Source organism: Pseudophryne corroboree, chromosome 3, assembly GCF_028390025.1.
Source record: "Pseudophryne corroboree isolate aPseCor3 chromosome 3, aPseCor3.hap2, whole genome shotgun sequence".
NCBI lineage: Eukaryota > Metazoa > Chordata > Amphibia > Anura > Myobatrachidae > Pseudophryne > Pseudophryne corroboree.
Genome location: NC_086446.1, coordinates 308,336,164 through 308,356,695, shown reverse-complemented (window position 1 = coordinate 308,356,695; position 20,532 = coordinate 308,336,164). Strand labels below are relative to the sequence as shown.

The 20,532-nt window shown below is 44.6% G+C and overlaps 1 protein-coding gene across 2 annotated transcripts in view; it reads left to right on the top strand.

Moving 5' to 3' along the window:
- ACLY (ATP citrate lyase) overlaps positions 1-20,532 on the top strand; it is a 202,395-nt gene that overhangs the window by 171,439 nt on the left and 10,424 nt on the right. For both annotated transcript variants that reach the window (XM_063959399.1, XM_063959400.1), the window contains 9 exons: positions 8,763-8,844; positions 9,587-9,697; positions 10,618-10,745; positions 17,377-17,470; positions 17,676-17,830; positions 17,920-18,070; positions 18,171-18,314; positions 18,657-18,770; positions 20,012-20,094. In XM_063959399.1, the coding sequence (XP_063815469.1) occupies positions 8,763-8,844; positions 9,587-9,697; positions 10,618-10,745; positions 17,377-17,470; positions 17,676-17,830; positions 17,920-18,070; positions 18,171-18,314; positions 18,657-18,770; positions 20,012-20,094 (1,062 nt within the window). The remainder of the gene's footprint in view (positions 1-8,762; positions 8,845-9,586; positions 9,698-10,617; positions 10,746-17,376; positions 17,471-17,675; positions 17,831-17,919; positions 18,071-18,170; positions 18,315-18,656; positions 18,771-20,011; positions 20,095-20,532) is intronic.

Here is a 20,532-nt window from a genome sequence, read left to right as displayed (position 1 = left end):
TGCACTGCACTACAGAAACAGGGTATAACAGAGAGGGGGGGCAAAATAAATGGCAATATATTAATATAAAAGCAGCTATAAGGGAGCACTTAATCATAAGGCTATCCCTGTCATATATAGCGCTTTTTGGTGTGTGCTGGCAGACTCTCCCTCTGTCTCCCCAAAGGGCTAGTGGGTCCTGTCTTCGTATAGAGCATTCCCTGTGTGTCTGCTGTGTGTCGGTACGTGTGTGTCGACATGTATGAGGACGTTATTGGTGTGGAGGCGGAGCAATTGCCAAATATGAGGATGTCACCTCCTAGGGGGTCGACACCAGAATGGATGCCTTTATTTGTGGAATTACGGGATAGCGTCAACTCGCTTAAGCAGTCGTTTGCCGACATGAGGCGGCCGGACACTTAATTAGTGCCTGTCCAGGCGCCTCAAACACCGTCAGGGGCTGTAAAACGCCCCTTGCCTCAGTCGGTCGACACAGACCCAGACACAGGCACTGATTCCGGTGGTGAAGGTGACGAATCAACCGTATTTTCCAGTAGGGCCACACGTTATATGATTTTGGCAATAAAGGAGATGTTACATTTAGCTGATACTACAGGTACCACTAAACAGGGTATTATGTGGGGTGTGAAAAAACTACCAGTAGTTTTTACCGAATCAGAAGAATTAAATGACGTGTGTGATGAAGCGTGGGGTGCCCCGATAAAAAACTGCTAATTTCAAAGAAGTTATTGGCTTTATACCCTTTCCCGCCAGAGGTTAGGGAGCGCTGGGAAACACCTCCTAGGGTGGACAAAGCACTAACACGCTTATCAAAACAAGTGGCGTTACCCTCTCCTGAGACGGCCGCACTTAAAGATCCATCAGATAGGAGGATGGAAAATATCCAAAAAGGTATATACACACATGCAGGTGTTATACTACGACCAGCTATTGCGACTGCCTGGATGTGCAGTGCTGGGGTAGTTTGGTCAGAGTCCCTGATCGAAAATATTGATACCCTGGACAGGGACAATATTTTACTGTCGTTAGAACAAATAAAGGATGCATTTCTTTATATGCGTGATGCACAGAGAGATATCTGCACACTGGCATCACGGGTAAGTGCTATGTCCATTTCGGCCAGAAGAGCTTTATGGACACGACAGTGGACAGGCGATGCGTAGAGGAGTTATTTGGGGTCGGTCTATCGGATTTGGTGGCCACGGCTACGGCCGGGAAATCCACCTTTCTACCTCAAGTCACTCCCCAACAGAAAAAGGCACCGACCTTTCAACCGCAGCCCTTTCGTTCCTTTAAAAATAAGAGAGCAAAGGGCTATTCATATCTGCCACGAGGCAGAGGACGAGGGAAGAGACAGCAACAGGCAACTCCTTCCCAGGAACAGAAGCCCTCCCCGGCTTCTACAAAAGCCTCAGCATGACGCTGGGGCTTCGCAAGCGGACTCGGGGGCGGTAGGCGGTCGTCTCAAGAATTACAGCGCGCAGTGGGCTCACTCGCAGGTAAATCCCTGGATCCTGCAGATAATATCTCAGGGGTACAGGTTGAAATTAGAGACAGAGCCACCTCGCCGTTTCCTGAAGTCTGCTTTACCAACGTCCCAGACGGGACGGTTTTGGAATCCATTCACAAGCTGTATTCTCAGCAGGTGATAGTCAAGGTACCTCTTCTACAACAAGGGAAGGGGTATTATTCCACTCTTTTTGTGGTACCGAAGCCGGATGGCTCGGTAAGGCCTATTCTAAATCTGAAGTCCTTGAACCTGTACATAAAGAAGTTCAAGTTCAAGATGGAGTCACTCAGAGCAGTGATAGCGAACCTGGAAGAAGGGGACTTTATGGTATCCTTGGACATCAAGGATGCGTATCTCCACGTTCCAATTACCCCTCACACCAGGGGTACCTCAGGTTCGTTGTACAAAACTGTCACTATCAGTTTCAGACGCTGCCGTTTGGTTTGTCCACGGCACCTCGGGTCTTTACAAAGGTAATGGCCGAGATAATATTTCTTCTTCGAAGAAAAGGCGTATTAATTATCCCATACTTGGACGATCTCCTAATAAGGGCAAGGTCCAGAGAACAGCTAGAGATGGGTTTAGCACTATCTCAAGAGGTGCTAAAGCAGCACGGATGGATTCTGAATATTCCAAAATCCCAATTAATGCCGACAACTCGTCTGCTGTTCCTGGGGATGATTCTGGACACAGTTCAGAAAAAGGTTTTTCTTCCCGAAGAAAAAGCCAAGGAGTTATCTGACCTGGTCAGGAACCTCCTAAAACCAGGAAAGGTGTCTGTACATCAATGCACAAGAGTCCTGGGAAAAAATGGTAGCTTCTTACGAAGCAATCCCTTTCGGCAGATTCCATGCAAAGGGATCTGTTGGACAAATGGTCAGGGTCGCATCTTCAGATGCACCTGCGGATAACCCTGTCGCCGAGGACAAGGGTATCCCTTCTGTGGTGGTTGCAGGAGGCTCATCTATTGGAGGGCCGCAGATTCGGCATGCAGGATTGGATCCTGGTGACCACGGATGCCAGCCTGAGAGGCTGGGGAGCAGTCACACAGGGAAGAAATTTCCAGGGAGTGTGGTCGAGCCTGAAAAAGTCTCTTCACATAAGCATTCTGGAACTAAGAGCAATCTACAATGCTCTAAGCCAGGCGGAACCTCTGCTTCAAGGAAGACCGGTGTTGATCCAGTCGGACAACATCACGGCAGTCGCCCATGTAAACAGACAGGGCGGCACAAGAAGCAGGAGGGCAATGGCAGAAGCTGCCAGGATCCTTCGCTGGGCGGAGAATCACGTGATAGCACTGTCAGCAGTATTCATCCCGGGCGTGGACAACTGGGAAGCAGACTTCCTCAGCAGACACGACCTTCACCCGGGAGAGTGGGGACTTCATCCAGAAGTTTTCCACATGCTATTAAACCGTTGGGTAAAACCAATGGTGGACATGATGGCGTCTCGCCTCAACAAAACACTGGACAGGTATTGCGCCAGGTCAAGAGATCCGCAGGCAATAGCTGTGGACGCGCTGGTAACACCTTGGGTGTACCAGTCGGTATATGTGTTTCCTCCTCTGCCTCTCATACCAAAGGTATTGAGGATTATACGGCAAAGAGGAGTAAGACTAGTGGCTCCGGATTGGCCAAGAAGGACTTGGTACCCGGAACTTCAAGAGATGGTCACGGACGATCCGTGACCTCTACTTCTGAGAAGGGACCTGCTTCAGCAGGGTCCTTGTCTTTTTCAAGACTTACCGCGGCTGCGTTTGACGGCATGGCGTTTGAATGCCAGATCCTAAAAGGAAAAGGCATTCCAGAAGAAGTCATTCCTACCTTGATAAAGGCAAGGAAGGAAGTCACCGCGAAGCATTATCGCCGTATTTGGCGAAAATATGTTGCGTGGTGCGAGCAGCGGAGTGCTCCGATGGAGGAATTTCAACTGGGTCGTTTTCCTACATTTCCTGCAATCAGGATTGTCTATGGGTCTCAAATTGGGATCTATTAAGGTTCAAATTTCGGCCCTCTCAATATTCTTCCAAAAAGAATTGGCCTCAGTCCCTGAGGTCCAGATTTTTATCAAAGGAGTACTGCATATACAGCCTCCTGTGGTGCCTAAGGTGGCACCGTGGGATCTAAATGTAGTTTTAGATTTCCTCAAATCCAATTGGTTTGAACCACTAAAGAATGTGGATTTGAAATATCTCACATGGAAAGTGACTATGTTACTGGCCCTGGCTTCGGCCGGGAGAGTATCTGAACTGGCGGCTTTGTTTTATAAAAGCCCTTATTTAATTTTCCATTCGACATAGGGCAGAGCTGCGGACGCGTCCGCATTTTCTCCCTAAGGTGGTATCAGCGTTTCACCTGAACCAGCCTATTGTAGTGCCTGCGGCTACAGACGACTTGAAGGACTCCAAGTTGTTGGACGTTGTCAGAGCCTTAAAAATATACATTTAAAGGACGGCTGGAGTCAGAAAATCTGACTCGCTGTTTATACTGTATGCACCCAACAAGTTGGGTGCACCTGCTTCTAAGCAGTCGATTGCTCGTTGGATTTGTAACAAAATTCAACTTGTACATTCTGTGGCAGGCCTGCCACAGCCTAAATCTGTTAAGGCCCATTCCGCAAGGAAGGTGGGCTCATCTTGGGCGGCTGCCCGAGGGGTCTCGGCATTACAACTCTGCCGAGCAGCTACGTGGTCAGGGGAGAACACGTTTGTAAATTTTTACAAATTTGATACCCTGGCAAAGGAGGACCTGGAGTTCTCTCATTCGGTGCTGCAGAGTCATCCGCACTCTCCCGCCCGTTTGGGAGCTTTGGTATAATCCCCATGGTCTTTTCAGGAACCCCAGCATCCACTTAGGACGATAGAGAAAATAAGAATTTACTTACCGATAATTCTATTTCTCGGAGTCCGTAGTGGATGCTGGGCGCCCATCCCAAGTGCGGATTATCTGCAATACTTGTACATAGTTATTGTTAACTAATTCGGGTTATTGTTTAGGAAGCCATCTTTCAGAGGCTCCTCTGTTATCATACTGTTAACTGGGTTTAGATCACAAGTTGTACGGTGTGATTGGTGTGGCTGGTATGAGTCTTACCCGGGATTCAAAATCCTCCCTTATTGTGTACGCTCGTCCGGGCACAGTACCTAACTGGAGTCTGGAGGAGGGTCATAGGGGGAGGAGCCAGTACACACCACCTGACCTGTAAAAGCTTTACTTTTGTGCCCTGTCTCCTGCGGAGCCGCTATTCCCCATGGTCTTTTCAGGAACCCCAGCATCCACTACGGACTCCGAGAAATAGAATTATCGGTAAGTAAATTCTTATTTTTTGGGCCACCTGGAACTTATCTCTGTCATTTACTGGTGTAGTTATGCTTAGTTACCCTGTACTTGTCCAAAATTGATTTCAACTGTAAGTCACTGTTTTGATTATGTGCATATGTACTTTGTAATTGGGCGCTGCGGAACCCTTGTGGCGCCATATAAATAAATGATAATAATAATAATAATAATAGTTATTGTTAACTAAATCGGGTTATTGTTGTTGTGAGCCATCTATCCAGAGGCTCCTCTGTTATCATGCTGTTAACTGGGTTCAGATCACAGGTTGTACGGTGTGATTGGTGTGGCTGGTATGAGTCTTACCCGGGATTCATAAATCCTTCCTTATTGTGTACGCTCGTCCGGGCACAGTATCCTAACTGAGGCTTGGAGGAGGGTCATAGGGGGAGGAGCCAGTGCACACCAGGTAGTCCTAAAGCTTTACTTTTGTGCCCAGTCTCCTGCGGAGCCGCTATTCCCCATGGTCCTTACGGAGTTCCCAGCATCCACTACGGACTACGAGAAATAGAATTATCGGTAAGTAAATTCTTATTATTTATTTATTTATTTTTTGCCATAATCTGCTCTCATCAATTTTCTGGGACCTTTCCGCAGCACTTGCCACAGTGGGCGACGCTCAGTCAGCAATTCTTTTTGCATCTCTTTTTAATCACTTTTGTTGCATTTTTTTTTTTTTTTTTAACCTTTTGAATATTGATATTTAGCTTTTACAGCTCTAAGTCCTATTGGAGAAAGAGCACTTCTATAACAAAAAAAAAATTATTGTTATTACCACCTCGCTGATGATAACAACCATTATATTATTCAGTGCTATAAATAAAGATCAACCATCAATCACCAAAAGTCTATTTAAGAACTTTTAAGAGGATGGTTAACACTAACTAGGATATTCAATTATCCGCAAATTCGCGGCAATTTTTCGCCCGAAAATTTTTCGCGGCAATCGGCCGAAAATTGCCGCGAAAACGCTCCATTTTTCGACCTATTCAATTCCGACCGGGTTTCACGTGAAAATTCTTGCAGTGAAAAGTGCAGGTGAAAATGGGGAAATCAGCCTGTACCCCAAAAAATGCTAAACTAACATAGGAAAACAGAAGAGAAGTGTGTTAGAGATCACATAAGAGAGTTTTTGGGGACCTAAATTGTGTGAAATGGCGGTTATATGCATTTTTTTTTAAATGCAAAAAAATGAGAGAAAGCAAGTTTTTTTTGAGCAAAATAAATGCTCATTAAATTTGGGGTACATGAAAATGGGTATAAGTATATATTTGGGTCATTTTATGGTACTTTAAAAAAAAGTGGAAACAGACCGATTACTCCCATCTGCAAGCCTAAAAAACACCTGTCCCACTCATAAAGCACCCCAATATACCTGTCCCATACCTTGAACCCCAATTTCCATCACTTTTTACTTTTTCACCCCAAAAATGACGTCATTATTGGCCAATTAAAAATAATTAAAAACTTCAACGTGCCTAATTAGTCATAAAGGGGGGTGTCCCAGGAGTTCTGTACCATATCCAAACATTTTTACCTTAAAATAGTGACTTTTCCCAACTTTTCACATGCTTCAGAGAAGGTGAACTGAAATTAGTGAAAACATGATCACCGATAAATTTTCCAGGATAATTGAATAGGCTGTAATTGCATTTCACGTGAAAAGTCCGGTTTTTCACCCGAAAACCGGACTTTTCACGTGAAAAGTCCGTTATCACTGCTAATTGAATATGGCCCTTAATCTGTATAAAACAGATTATTTTTATATTTCCCGCTAAACCTGACCCATTAATTGTTCCATTTAACAATTGTTCCAATTAACCTGTTCCATTAGTTGTTTTAGTTGACACGTGGTCCACCGAGTCTGTTTTCAGTCCTACTTGGTTCGTCACTTTTACTTTTCACATTGAAGCAATCACAAAATAATGCTGCATCTTTCTACAAAATATCCTACCCTTTCTTTGTCACTCTACAACTAAATTATGTGTTTTATCTTTGTCCTGAATTGACATCTGTAATAATTTATTTGGCTCCCTATCCTGCCCCCCTATAATCCATGGAAAGCTGCTACAACAATGATCTATTGTGCTACTTTGTGTCTGTCTTTGCTCTTTTTAAATCCCCTTTTCTCACTGTCAATCTTAAAGTAATCCTACAAAGTTGTTCTGCTTTTATACAAAGCCTTATACTAGGGGTGGGTGTGTAATAAGTTTCTGGATGCATAAAGTATTTTATTTACAAACAAAGTGAACATAGCATATTTTTTCAAGTATTAGCCAGAGGAGTCTATGCAAAGTTGCATGTGCTTAACCACTTGGTGAAGCAGCTATGTCTTTTGCACGCTGGATGAAGGTCTCCACTGCAGCTTCTGGTGACTCAAAATGAATCCCCTGCATCTTGCGCTTGATTTGTGGGAACACAAGTCACAGGGTTCCAGATCTGGACTGTATGGCAGATGATGCGTTCATGGGCTAGAAAATCCACCACTTTCCTGGACTAGTGAGCAGGTGCATTGTCGTGATGGAGAAGGGCACCATGAGTGTGAGCTCTTGGCTGGCACCTGGAAATAGCTTCCAGCACTTGCGGCAGGCATTGGTTGGCATATCAGACCCCAGTGACAGTGCACTGCTGCAAAAGTGGTACGGTAGCTATATGACCAGTCTTGGCCACAAAAACAGTCATCACCTGCTTGGCTGCGCTCACGTCAGAACTTCTGTTGTGGTGCACACCCAACTGGGGTTTACTGGGCCGCCTGTTTGGTCTGGGGGTTGAAAATGTAGATCTAGGATTCACCACCACTGATGATCTTCCAGAGAGAGTTTGAGCGACCACCATCATACCTGGCCAGCATGTTGCGGCACCAAGTCACCTGAGCCACGGTTTGCTCTCGAGTCAATTGACAAGTGAAGAAACCTTGCTCAGGCCAAGCTTTTTGTGGCGTATCAAGCAGATGGATCCCGATTAGATGCCTATCTGCTCTAACTGAGCCATGGTCACCTTAGTCTTCAACTGCACGGCAGCAACATGGTCCACGGTGATGGGGGACAGGGGCCATCTTCAGCACGGTGGTTTGGAAGGTTCTTCCTCCCCAAAAGCAGCTCACAGCCAGTCAAAAAAAGTACTTCTTTCGCAGACCACTCTTGTAGTCATAGAAGATCATGGCTCTTCAGTGGCCTCTGATGAGCTCCATAATAAGTTTGTGAAGGAAGTGAACGTGCTGCTTATATACGGTTCTGTGCCTTGGCATTTCGCAAGAACTTTAGTTTTAGAAATTACAGTTCACAACCAAACACTCAGATTGTATCTACTCTACCTATGCACTGGACATCCAGAAATGTATTGCACACTCGTATTTCTCTTTAATTTTCCAACATTCCATCACTTATTTCTAGATACAGTATAAACCCAGATGCCTTCTCCTTGCCTTCTGAGTAACCTCTTCTCTGTACTTTTTACTACCTCTCTTCTATCGGGTCGGCTCCCCACCCTCTGACATGTCAATGAAGATTCTTCAGGCAAATTTCTTTACCGCTTTTCAATCCCAGTTTAAGATTCCCCTCCATAATCATATTGCAAATTATACTTATGAAGATTGCACTAGCCGTCCTCTCTTGTCTGCATTTTATGCTTTATACAGTATAGTATAAATGTAAGTTATATGGGAGATGGAACGCCTATTTCCTCTTGTTGCTTTGGAACAAATCTCCTAACATTATGAACTTTCTATCTTGCCTAAAATTTGTAACGAGGTAATTGCATCTAGGGGGATAAGGCGCACGGACTACAATTGATGTATTTTCCAGCGCTGCCCATAGAAACTGTAAATGTGCACAAGTAAACAAGTCCTAAAATGCAACCTTTTTTATTTCTGTTTGTATATTCATTACAACTGTTACTTAAACTGCTCTTACCACTAGATATCCCGGCTCTACCTTTATGGACCATGTTCTGCGTTACCAAGACACTGAAGGAGTTAAAATGATTGTGGTCCTTGGAGAGGTGAGACATTCCATTCAGTCATTTTATTGGAGTATCTATTTATTTGTTTGTTTAATACTCTACTTTCTTATACAATGTACTTACCAAGTTTTAGTAGCTGTTGCTGATGGTTTCTCGGTTATGGACCTTCTTTTTTGCGTCTTTCTCTGCTGTGGGAATGATCAGAAATTAGAAGCTTCCATAATGGAGACCTGACTTGTGATGTAGGTGGCAGCATGTTGTCAGTCTACCCCCATGGTGTAGCCAAGTCACACGTGTGCACACATCGCAGCACCGATTAGCCACATCTGGTGTGAATAGTCGCACCTGCGATTGCATAGTGCATTACCTATGGATCGCGTGTGCGAATATTCACGTGTGCCCACTAAGTGCACACGCATCGCAAAAATCTAGTCACACTCTTAAATAGTCGCAGGTGCGATGAACGTGGATACAGCTGTATGTTAACATAATAAATTGATTGAGGGTAGTCACAGGCGAGGTATTCCCACCAAATAATAACTAAAGATAAGTAAGGTTTATTTTTCTTTTAAATAGCTAAAATCTATCTGTCCACCTGTAGAACAGACTATTCTATTGCTGCTTGCTTTTGGATCCAAGTATTGCTTTTAAATATTTCTGTGCAGGTTGGATAGCCATCTCTCTTTTTTTATTTGTCATGTGGCTTTAAGGTTTGAATACAGTTTAATTACTATTGAACTTGACTGTTTGTGTGTGTGTGTTTTTTTTTAAATTCTCCCAGATTGGTGGAACAGAGGAATATAAGATATGTCACGGTATTAAAGAGGGCAGACTGACCAAACCTATCGTATGCTGGTGTATAGGGACCTGTGCTACTATGTTTTCATCAGAGGTATATCTAGAAATGATTTAAAGTACCTGCATCCTGTTCACCTGCTGTGTTGTCTGTATTGCGTCACTTTATTGTCATAGATCTGAATATTGCACCGAAGGATTTCAAACCATTCCGCTCACTGGCCTGCATATTGAAATCTATGGTGTTTGTTCACTTAATGTTCTAATGCAAGTTAAGTGGTAGGTCAGCATAGTCTGCGTGCGTCTTATTCACATAGCAATGCGAATAAGAAATTTCTTTCAGCAAAAAGACCCAACGTTAGCAGAGCTGGCTGGGAATTGCTGGCTCACTCACGCCAAGCATCTCCTGCTGCATGACATATGCATCTGTGTACATTATATAAAATCAGCATTTGGATTGGGCTGACTACATCCTATGGGTTTAATGTGTTCTTGTTTTCTATTTACTATCCTGTACTTCGCACATTCCCAATGTGGTTGAATATCGTGCCCTTTTACCTTTTTTTTTTCCCCTCATCCTAGAGCACATTCAAATTTTTTGCCATTTCTCCTCTCTGAAATGAATGCGTGCTATTTACTAAAGTATACAGATTAAATATTCAAAGACGTATTAAATCAGATATTTTTCTTTAATAATTTGCACCATATTGATCACATTTCTGTGTCTTAAAACTTGTCCCCAATGGCATTTACTTCAGACCATATAACAGCCAGTGAACACAGTGTAAAAGATGCTGAACATGTTATTACTCTGTTTAGACAGTGTCATCAGATTCCACATTGCTCTACACTCTTGTAATGTTTTCATTGTTATATCTTTGTTGCCAAATTGCTCTTTTACACTAGGTTGGACTTTCATATTCTATTTTATTTGTATCTTGAATGTCTAATCATTAAGATATATTATTTAACTTCAGTAATAATTCAACTTTTGCTATCGCCGTAACTGTGTTACAGGTGCAGTTTGGACATGCGGGAGCTTGTGCCAATCAGGCTTCAGAGACTGCAGTTGCCAAAAATCAGGCTTTGAAAGAAGCTGGTGTATTTGTGCCACGTAGCTTTGATGAACTTGGTGATGTAATCCAGTAAGTGGGATGCTCATAAACCACAGGTCACCAATGTAAAATTTAATAGCCGACTATGATATTTTTGCTTGTATATATATATTTTTTTTTAATAAAGTAATTTTTATTCAGTACTCTGGAGAAGAAGGTACAGACATTGCAGAGCATCATCATATCACAAACAGTACACCAAATTATTTTGAATCAAAGCCACATTTTTGAGCGAAGTTTTCAGCAGTGGAATATCAGGCCAAGTCCATAAGGGAATATACAAGGATTTCCTATTATTCGGACCATTAGGGTCTGCAAAATCCGTAGCCAAATATATTAGTCTCCATTAACTTTTATATTTACACCCTTAACCTTAACCTAAACAGTAAGAAAAATAACAAAAGAGAGAAGCAAAGTGAGAATGAACCACCTGATTCAGGACCACAGTAGTCATGCATATAAATAGGCGAACACGCAGGGCCCAACCGCCAAACATCTCAAGTATATTACAGTAAGCATCAAGTTTTTGATATGTTAGCACTTCAGTGCCCACTATATGTGGGGAACCAGGTGAGAATGGGGGGAGTCTAGCCATGGAGACCAAACCTTTTCAAATTTGGCTGATGCATTTTGTTTCATATATATGTATCTTTCCTTAATTATTGTGTCATTAATTAAGGTCTTAAGCGCAGATATTAAAGGGCTGCTAGGGGCCATCCACAGCCTCGCAATGCAGACCTTAGCCAAGGCACATACACTGCGAGCATAAAGAGAAGTTGAGCATCCCATCCCCAAAATACAGAATTGTGGGGTAAGCAGTCCGCCAGTCACTCCCGTACTCTCCAGAATTGACCTGACCCCCAACCAGAACACCCTCAACCTCGGGCAATCCCACACCAGATGCCAGAATGTTAGGATTCCGAGGTATTTAAATTGTAACGTCCAACATAATGGCAGGGGGATTTTGGAAACAGTAGGAGGGGCCTATGACTGGCATAATGTATGATTTAGGCCAGTTAATTCTAAGACCCGAGTAATCTCCAAAGTTCTCTATCACACGCAGCAGAATGGGCATTGACTTGGTGTAATCCTGCAAAAACAACAACATGTCATCGGCGTAAAGAGCTATTCTATCCTCACGTGAACCCGTACAAATTCCCACAATATCTGGATGTGATCTTATCAAGCAGGCCAGGGGCTCGATGGCCAAGGCAAACAGCGTGGGGGATAGGGGGCAGCCCTGTCTAGTACCACGGGACAGGTGAAAAGAGGGGGATACATAACCGTTCACCAAGATCCTGGCACTCGGATGTTGATACAGTAGTTTAGTCCATTTGATAAAGTTGGGTCCAAAGCCCACACGAGCCATCACCTCCCATAAATAAGCCCATTCAATGCTATCAAAGGCCTTGGCCGCATCTAACGAGACCACAGCCGAGTCAGAAGGGGAGTCATGTGGGAGTTGTAAAACGGTATACAGTCTACGTAAGTTGATAGACGTGGTCTTCCTTGGCATGAAGCCAGTCTGGTTCGGGTGAACAAGGGAGGCGATCACTGTGTTAAGCCGTACTGCCAAAATCTTTGCCAGGACCTTAGCATTAGTGGGAATCAGGGATATCGGTCTATAGGAGTCTGGAGACCCAGGGTCCTTACCGGGCTTTGGGATCACTATTATAACTGCCTCTGACATAGAGGGGGGGAAGATCATTATTGGCAAATATATCTAGATATAGGGCATGAAGCTTGGGCCCAAAAAAATCAACATGATTTTTGTATACCTCGGAGGGAATTCCGTCACAACCCGGAGCCTTGCCATTAGGGGACACACCAATGGCCGCAGTCACCTCCTCGAGCGTCAAAGGCGCCTCCAGCAGCTCACAGGCCTCAGAGGAGAGTGTGGGCAGCGGAATACCCCCCAGGTAGTGTGAAAGATCTAAAGCAGAGCATGTCAATTTTGAGCTATAAACCTCAGAGTAATAAGATCGGAATAACTGCGCAATGTCCGGTGTGGTGTCAACAAAGGAGCCATCTCCACCGGACATTTGGGTGATCGTAGTCCCAGGACGATCATAATGTATCAGACGGGCCAATAGGCCCCCCGTCCTGTCAGCCTGCATATAAATATTAGTAGCCTTAAAGAGGAGGCTGGTGGGCTAACCAAGCCGACTGAGCCACTAGCCAGCGTGCCCTTGTCGCGGGGGCACCATCAGATAAATATTGGGACTCCAGTTCCCTAGCATCACCCTCAAGGGCCCGTTCTCTTTCCCGTGAGGACGTCTTATGGGCCGCTATACGTCCAATATATGAGCCTCTCAAGAACGCCTTAAATGAATCCCAAACTATTGTACCCGAGGCAGACCCTACATTGTCGCTAAAGTAACCCTCCCACTGAGTCTCCAGGTCACTGCAGTCACCCAGCTGGGCCAGCCAAGAGGGATGCAACTTCCAATAAGAGTGCCCCCTCTGACTTTCCACAGCAAGAGTCATCAACTGAGGGGAGTGGTCAGAGACCCCTCTAGCCTCATAGTGGATGTCTATAATCCCAGGGACGAGGGCGGGGGATACCAACATCAGGTCAATCCTGGAGGAGCCATGAGTGCTGGAAAAACAGGAAAACTGACGGGCCGCAGGGTGACGAAGCCTCCACACATCCACCCACTGCAAACTATTCAAGAAGTCAGCAAACTTGGTAGGACCACCACCCGCCAGTGCAACCCCCAGGGAGTGCCATCGGTCTAAGGATAAATCTAGGATGTTATTAAAATCGCCCAAGCAAATCACTGGGGTAGTAGGAGATGGAGCAATGAAAGAAGCAGCCTGTTGCAGCACAGCATATGAAAAAGGAGGGGGGATATATACCGCCAAAATGTAATAGGGCTGGGAACTCAGCTTGCACTCCATAAATACAAATCTTCCATACGGGTCAGTTTTAATCGATAACAGCTCAAATTGCACTGACTTCTTAATCAGAACTGAGACACCCCTAGAAAAGGAGGAGTGAGAGGCATGGTAAGCCCATCCCACCCAGGCCCGTCGTAAGGACAATAACCTATGTCCCTCCAAGTGGGTCTCACTAAGGCAAGCAATATCCGGGTCATATTTCTTAATCATATTCAGAACCAAGGATCGTTTGATTTTGTTATTCAGACCTCGGACATTCCACGCCAAAAATTTCAGGTTAAGCATGACCCCATGTAAGCTCTATGTGCCCCCCGGATAGACATCACCCAAAATACATCTTGAGAATCAACAGTATAAACAACAGCAGCACATGACGTATGTAGGCCCTGCGTTGTAAGCCACTTCACCTGAAATATTAAACATCCTTGCTTCAGAAAATACATAGATAAGAAAAACAAACTAAAGAAAAAAAAAAGAAAACAGCAAAAGAAGGCGCAACTAGCAGCTTCCCAGCTAACCTTCCCCTCCCCGTATACCACCCCAAACTCCGGCATACTTATATCCCGAACAAACAACCCAAACTACCAAGCGCTAAAAAGGCCTAGATTCTCAGTTGAACCTCTAACCCTCTCTAACCAACACCACTTGGTCTTAAAAGTCTTGAGCCACCAATGCAAAGGAGGGGGGGCTCCCCGATCCATAATCGTTCCCTCCGGCAATCTAGGCCCCAGCCTCCTCACGCAGGAGGTCAGTCCGGAGCCAGCTGCCGAGCACCCGGTGCAAATCTGTCCAGCCATTGGGCCGCCTCTCTAGGGGAATTAAAAAACTTGGTCTCCCCATCCGCCACGACCCGGAGCCTTGAAGGAAACAGCATGGAGTATGAAATGTTGAGGTCTCGCAGACGCCGTTTAATAGGCATAAACTGGGCTCGGTCCCTCTGGACGTCTGCAGCAAAGTCCGGAAAGGCCGACACCTTGACTCCATTGCGGACCAACGGGCCGTTCGTACGACCTAAGCGGAGAACCGAGTCACGGTCCTTATAATGCAGGAATTTGGCGATGAAGGTGCGAGGAGGGGCACCAGGAGGAAGCGGCCGAGATGGTATCCTATGTGCACGCTCCACCGTGAATTGGGCCGTAAAGGACTCCGCGCCATATATCTCTTTAAGCCAGGATTCGAGGAAGTCCTCCGGCTGTGACCCCTCTTCTCTTTCAGGCAGGCCTACAAATCTTACATTATTTCTGCGCAGTCGCCCTTCCATGTCTAAAAGCTTGGTCTGGAGAGAGGAAACCTGCTGGGTCACCGTGGATACGGATTGCTTTAAGGGACCACACATATCTTCCAGGTTGGAGACCCGTGTCTCCGCCTCACCCACTCTCTCACGGATTCGTTGGACATCTTGTCGGAGCAAGGAGAGATCGCACTGCACCTTCTCCATCTTATCGGAGAGACGCTGTTCACTGCCAGCTATAGCCTCCAGCACCTGTTGAATAGACGGCGCCTCCTCTGCCTCCGGGGAACTGACAGCAGACTCAGAAGGGGAGGTCGGGTGCGTCGGAGAGGTTCCCTGAGAGGGAGCCGATGTTACCCGGGGAGTGGATTGTCTGGCAAATCTTTCTAGTTTGGCCGCGGCCGCACTCTGGCCGCCCTTAACCATATTGGGCAGGAGCAGTCACACTCACCCCAGGGCAGGGTTGCAGTATAGAAATATAAGTAGAAGACGGCAGCAGCAAGGTTGTGTATAAGCAGTGGCGGGAACAAATCGTGCCCAGTCTGTAGGTCAAAATATCAATGGATAGGAGACACAGGCTTGTGTACAAGTAACAATATGGATGAGAGTAGTGAGGAGGGAGTATCTTGTATCAAATTCCGGGAGGTAAAGTAGGATATTGGTGTGTAGTACACTGTAGGATATTAGTGCAGTACAGCAGTGTAATTAGTTCCAATCTATATGCAGCTCCTGTGTGGTATAATAGGAGAGCTGTGCAGTAGAAGTAGCAGACCTTGCCTCCAATCACAGATGTAACTTTAGCACATTTGTTAAGAGATTAGGAATGGGAGAGAGCAGCATGCAGCAAGGTCCCAGAGTGCAGGGACAGTTCACAGGGCACATGAGAATCCCAACAGGTAGCTTTACATATGTCCAGGCGCGGGCAGCAGCCTATATAAGCAGCTTCTAAGATGGCCGCCCTTCCCCTTCCCCAGGAGTACCTGTATCTTCTCCGGCTACCAGGGCCCCAGATCACAGCCCGACAGGCAGAGGAGATGTTATCCCCTGTTTCCAGTCTCTCCGTGGCGTCCGGCGGCAGCAGCAACCCGCCGTTCGAGCTCCGGGCGACTCGCGGTCGGGGTCGCCGAAATCGAGGCCAGGGATCCGGAGGAGGTGCAGGCCGCAGGGCCGGAAGTCGGGAAATGCCGCTCCACGAGTCCCGGAGAGTGCGTGATAAGGTGCCCGCCGGTGCCCACAGCCTGTGGTGAAGATTCCGGCCGGGCAGAGACACCAGAGGGGGTCAGGATTAATTGCAGGAGTTTGGTGGCCGGGGAGCTCCCGAGCTCTGCTGCTTACTCCTCAGCAGCCGTCGTAGCCACGCCCCCCCCCCCCCCCCGTATATTTTTATTTTAAATTGTAAATATAGTGCTTTTCACCAGTGTAGTGCAGCATTTGGGTAGGGTTTGCATCTGACCATCATTTTTGATGCTGTGAGACAAAGAAGATCTGTCATTAGTGGTGGTTGGGGTTAGAATGTAATTAGTGACTTTCCAGCTCTGAAACTAATGATTATTATACCTTGGTACCATTTACATATGGTAACACATTGTACAGCACCCTAAAACGTTTGTAGCTAAAATAGTGTATACTTTCATTAAAAATAGTGACTAATAACATCAGTGTCTAGTATTCCCCACAGCCATCTGACCTAACCTCACTCTTTTCTAAACTGTGCAACAAGAGTACTCATTACTTTCATAATGTTTCACATCTGCTTCACCGCTCAGCATAATCCCACACTGGATACACATATCTTTCAGAATCCAATATAAAATTTCTCTCTCGCCTACAAAGCTCCCAGTGGCACCACCTATTCATAAATCTCAAATCCCATATGTCCCTTCCTCGTAGATCTGCCGCTGCCTCTCTGTGGTACCCACTACTCACTTCCTCTTGCAAAAAACTATTCTGCTGTGTGATTAACCACCAATGAAGGTCCTTATCACTGACATTTAGGGCGGGATTAAATTCTTTTCAACCCTTTCCATACCCGTTTTGTTTCTGCCCTCAGGGGCGTGGTATCATTATTTCAGCTCGTTACCCCCGGAGTAGGGAGGCACCCAACCCTTTACACCGCTAAACCTGATCACTATGGGCGCAATATGCGTTATAACAGATATCATTTTAGAAAGGAAATTGGGCGTGATATATCATTTGAATCCCACCCTTAGACTGTGACCCAGAAGTTTAATATTTTAACATTATGAAAAACCATCTCATGATTGGGAGCCTCCCTACAGTACTCCCCTCCCCAAATCATTTGTATGCTGTCAGTGTGGAGGTAGCCTCTTTTCTTAAAATGTACATGGCATTGCATATATGCATACATGTACTATCTTTCCGTGCCTCTTTTTATTGATATTTTATTTTATTTATAGTTTTGCATAAATTACTACTGGTGCTTTACATAATTTAGTAAATGGCTTAGTAAGAAATTGTAATATTATCAGATATAACAGTAATGAATGGATCCTTCTATTCTCTTCTAAGGTCTGTATATGAGGATTTGGTTGCTAAAGGAGAGATTGTTCCAGCAGAGGAAGTACCACCTCCCACTGTTCCAATGGACTACTCTTGGGCAAGAGTAAGTATTCTCGGTACTTAATATTGGGAGAGGAAGTTTTCATCTGCTAGCAGAAAGCTTTGCTTTCAAGTGAAGGTCTATTATAAATCTCCATTTTCTTGGGCAACCTATTTAGAGAGTTACACGAATTGTGTATTTTTCTGGCTCTTAGACACCACTTAAAAAAATCCATCTGATATCCTGGCTTTCGTGTTTCCCTCTTCAGGAGCTGGGATTAATCAGAAAACCGGCATCCTTTATGACCAGTATATGTGACGAGAGAGGCCAGGAGCTCATCTATGCAGGGATGCCCATCACCGATGTCTTTAAAGAGGACATTGGAATTGGTGGTGTGTTGGGACTGCTTTGGTTCCAGAGACGGTGAGACAAGAAGCTATGCAGTAAAAGCTGTCCTTGATTATTTAAGGCCATAGACTAAGAATAGTAATAACCGCTTTTTCTTCCATTAGGGTCCCCAAATATGCCTCCCACTTCATAGAAATGTGTCTTATGGTAACAGCAGACCACGGACCAGCTGTCTCTGGTGCCCATAACACCATTGTTTGTGCGAGAGCTGGCAAAGACCTAATCTCCAGTCTTACTTCTGGTCTACTCACTATAGTAAGTCCAGCGTACCTTTTAATTATAAAACTGATAGATTTTCCTTATCACTGAAGTGTATTTCTCCAGTACTCATTTTAATCTTTTTATCAATTTACAGGGAGATCGTTTTGGAGGAGCCCTTGATGCAGCTGCAAAGATGTTCAGCAAAGCTTTTGACAGTGGCCTTATCCCCATGGAGTTTGTAAACAAGATGAAGAAGGAAGGCAAGCTGATAATGGGTATTGGTCACAGAGTGAAATCTGTAAGTGTCCCATAATGTGTGGTTTTCATTTAGCCCATCTGTGATATTGTCACTGTCCCACTCTGCTCACGTTCCTCATCCCAAGTCTGTGTAAGGGACACCGTTAAGAACATCTATAAAATATTTCTGCCTAGCTTAGCTTTTCTGTGGTAATAGTGAACTGTAGAATGGTAATAATTCATGTTTGATAGAAAGTTTTCTGTTTTGTATTACATATTTTCACAACATTGGGGGGGGGGGAAAAAAGAGTTACTTTTTTTTTTGTATAACCAAGTGTCCTGAAGCTGTTGCCATTTTTTTTCTTCTTCTTTTTCTACAAATCTGTCTCTTTGAATTCTTCAGATCAACAACCCAGACATGAGAGTACAGATCCTAAAAGACTATGTGAAACAGCACTTCCCAGCTACTCCTTTGTTAGACTATGCCCTTGAAGTGGAAAAAATCACTGCTTCAAAGGTAGGACAAATATATGTCATATTATTTTATACTGTACTGCATATCCGTAACGTTGGGTTATTAGGATCAGATATGAGAACATCTGGCGGAGTTAGACATTGGGCGGTAGCCTATTAGCCCTGATGCGATGGTCATTATCACGGTATTCAATTAGAGGCCGATTTGATCGGCCGAAATTGGAACCGCGATTGCACGAAACACAGGGGATTGGGGATAAATCCTCAATCCCATCTGTTATCGTGACTCTGGTGGCCCCTCAGGCACTCGAAGCATTTTCCCAGATAAGTGCCGGCATCGGGGCTAATAGGATCGCCCCCGGTGATCCTATGAGCAGTGGTAAAGTACCGCTGCTAATAGGATACCGCCCATTGAGTGTGTATGACTATGGTCAAAGCATCTTATTGTATTCAGCCTTCTTCTCCTACTCTTCTAAATTATTATCCAGGCCAAACATTTGAATGCTCACAGCAGTACATATTCTTTCACGAGAGAAGTGTGCTAATTTTGTGTGAATAGATTAGTGGGGGTGCTGGTAGGTGTAGTTTAGACAATCTTAATTTAGACCTTGTGTTTGAGGAAAAGCTGGGACATCCACAATGAGATATCTGAATGTCATCTGGATATAGGATACAGTATCCGGATGATAAATCGACACCAAAAGGTCAACATGACAATGGTCGACACATGAAAAAGGTTGACAACTTTTCTTTTCCCATTATCAGGACTTTTTCATACTTTACTATCCACGTGGACTATGATTAGGAATAGTAACTTTGCCTGAAGTATGGCAAGTGAAGCGTTGCACTAATTGGGGTCCACGTGCTGAAAGGAATATATTGACACCAACCAGACATTAAAAACGCACGTCGACCTTTTCTTGTGTTGATCGTTTCCATGTCAGCCTTTTCATCATGTCTGCCATATGATGTCGACCTTCTGACTGTCGACCCATTGATCCATAACCAGGGAGAGACAGTGGTCAGGGGAGGAGAGGTACATTTGAGTCAAAGCAGCTGATGAGATCACCAAGGCAGGAAGGAGTAGAGGGAGAAGTTCAAGAACACAATGTAAATATGGGTATGGAAAGAAGTGGTAACTCAGACCGTTATATAGTGGGTTTCCAGAACTCAGAGCAAAGAGGGGAGTGTCCTGTAAAATTGATGCAGGAAAAAACTGTGGTGTGACACATCTACTGTATATGAAATGACGTTCATGCATCCAATGCGCTTGTTTTTTTGCAGAAGCCTAATCTCATCCTTAATGTTGATGGTCTGATTGGTGTTGCGTTTGTGGATTTACTAAGGAACTGTGGTTCTTTTACTAGGTATGTATTTTGTATACTAAAGTGAGGAATGCTTTGGAGTTAATAAGATGAATAATTATATTTGGTCATGTTCATGCTATAGCTTTAGAGCATATTTAACAATGTGTTTGCTTGTGCAAAATGTAATAATTAGTAGGCTGCTCTATGATGATCACTCCTGGAACTGTTATGTATTATTCTTTATAATAGAGTGTACACATTGGAAGGAGCCATATTGTGTGCTGCACCAACATTCTATCTTTTCATTTTGTCTGCATTTAATTAATAAGCTGAATTCTTCCGACTGTTGGTTCAGCTCCCACAATGGCTCCAGCAACTAGTAAAACACTCTGCTTCATTAGTATGGACATATGTTTCACTCCACAGAATGTTTGTGTCCATTATTTACATGTTAAGTGTTCACAATTAAAACGTAGTTGTGGATCACTAAACTTTGCT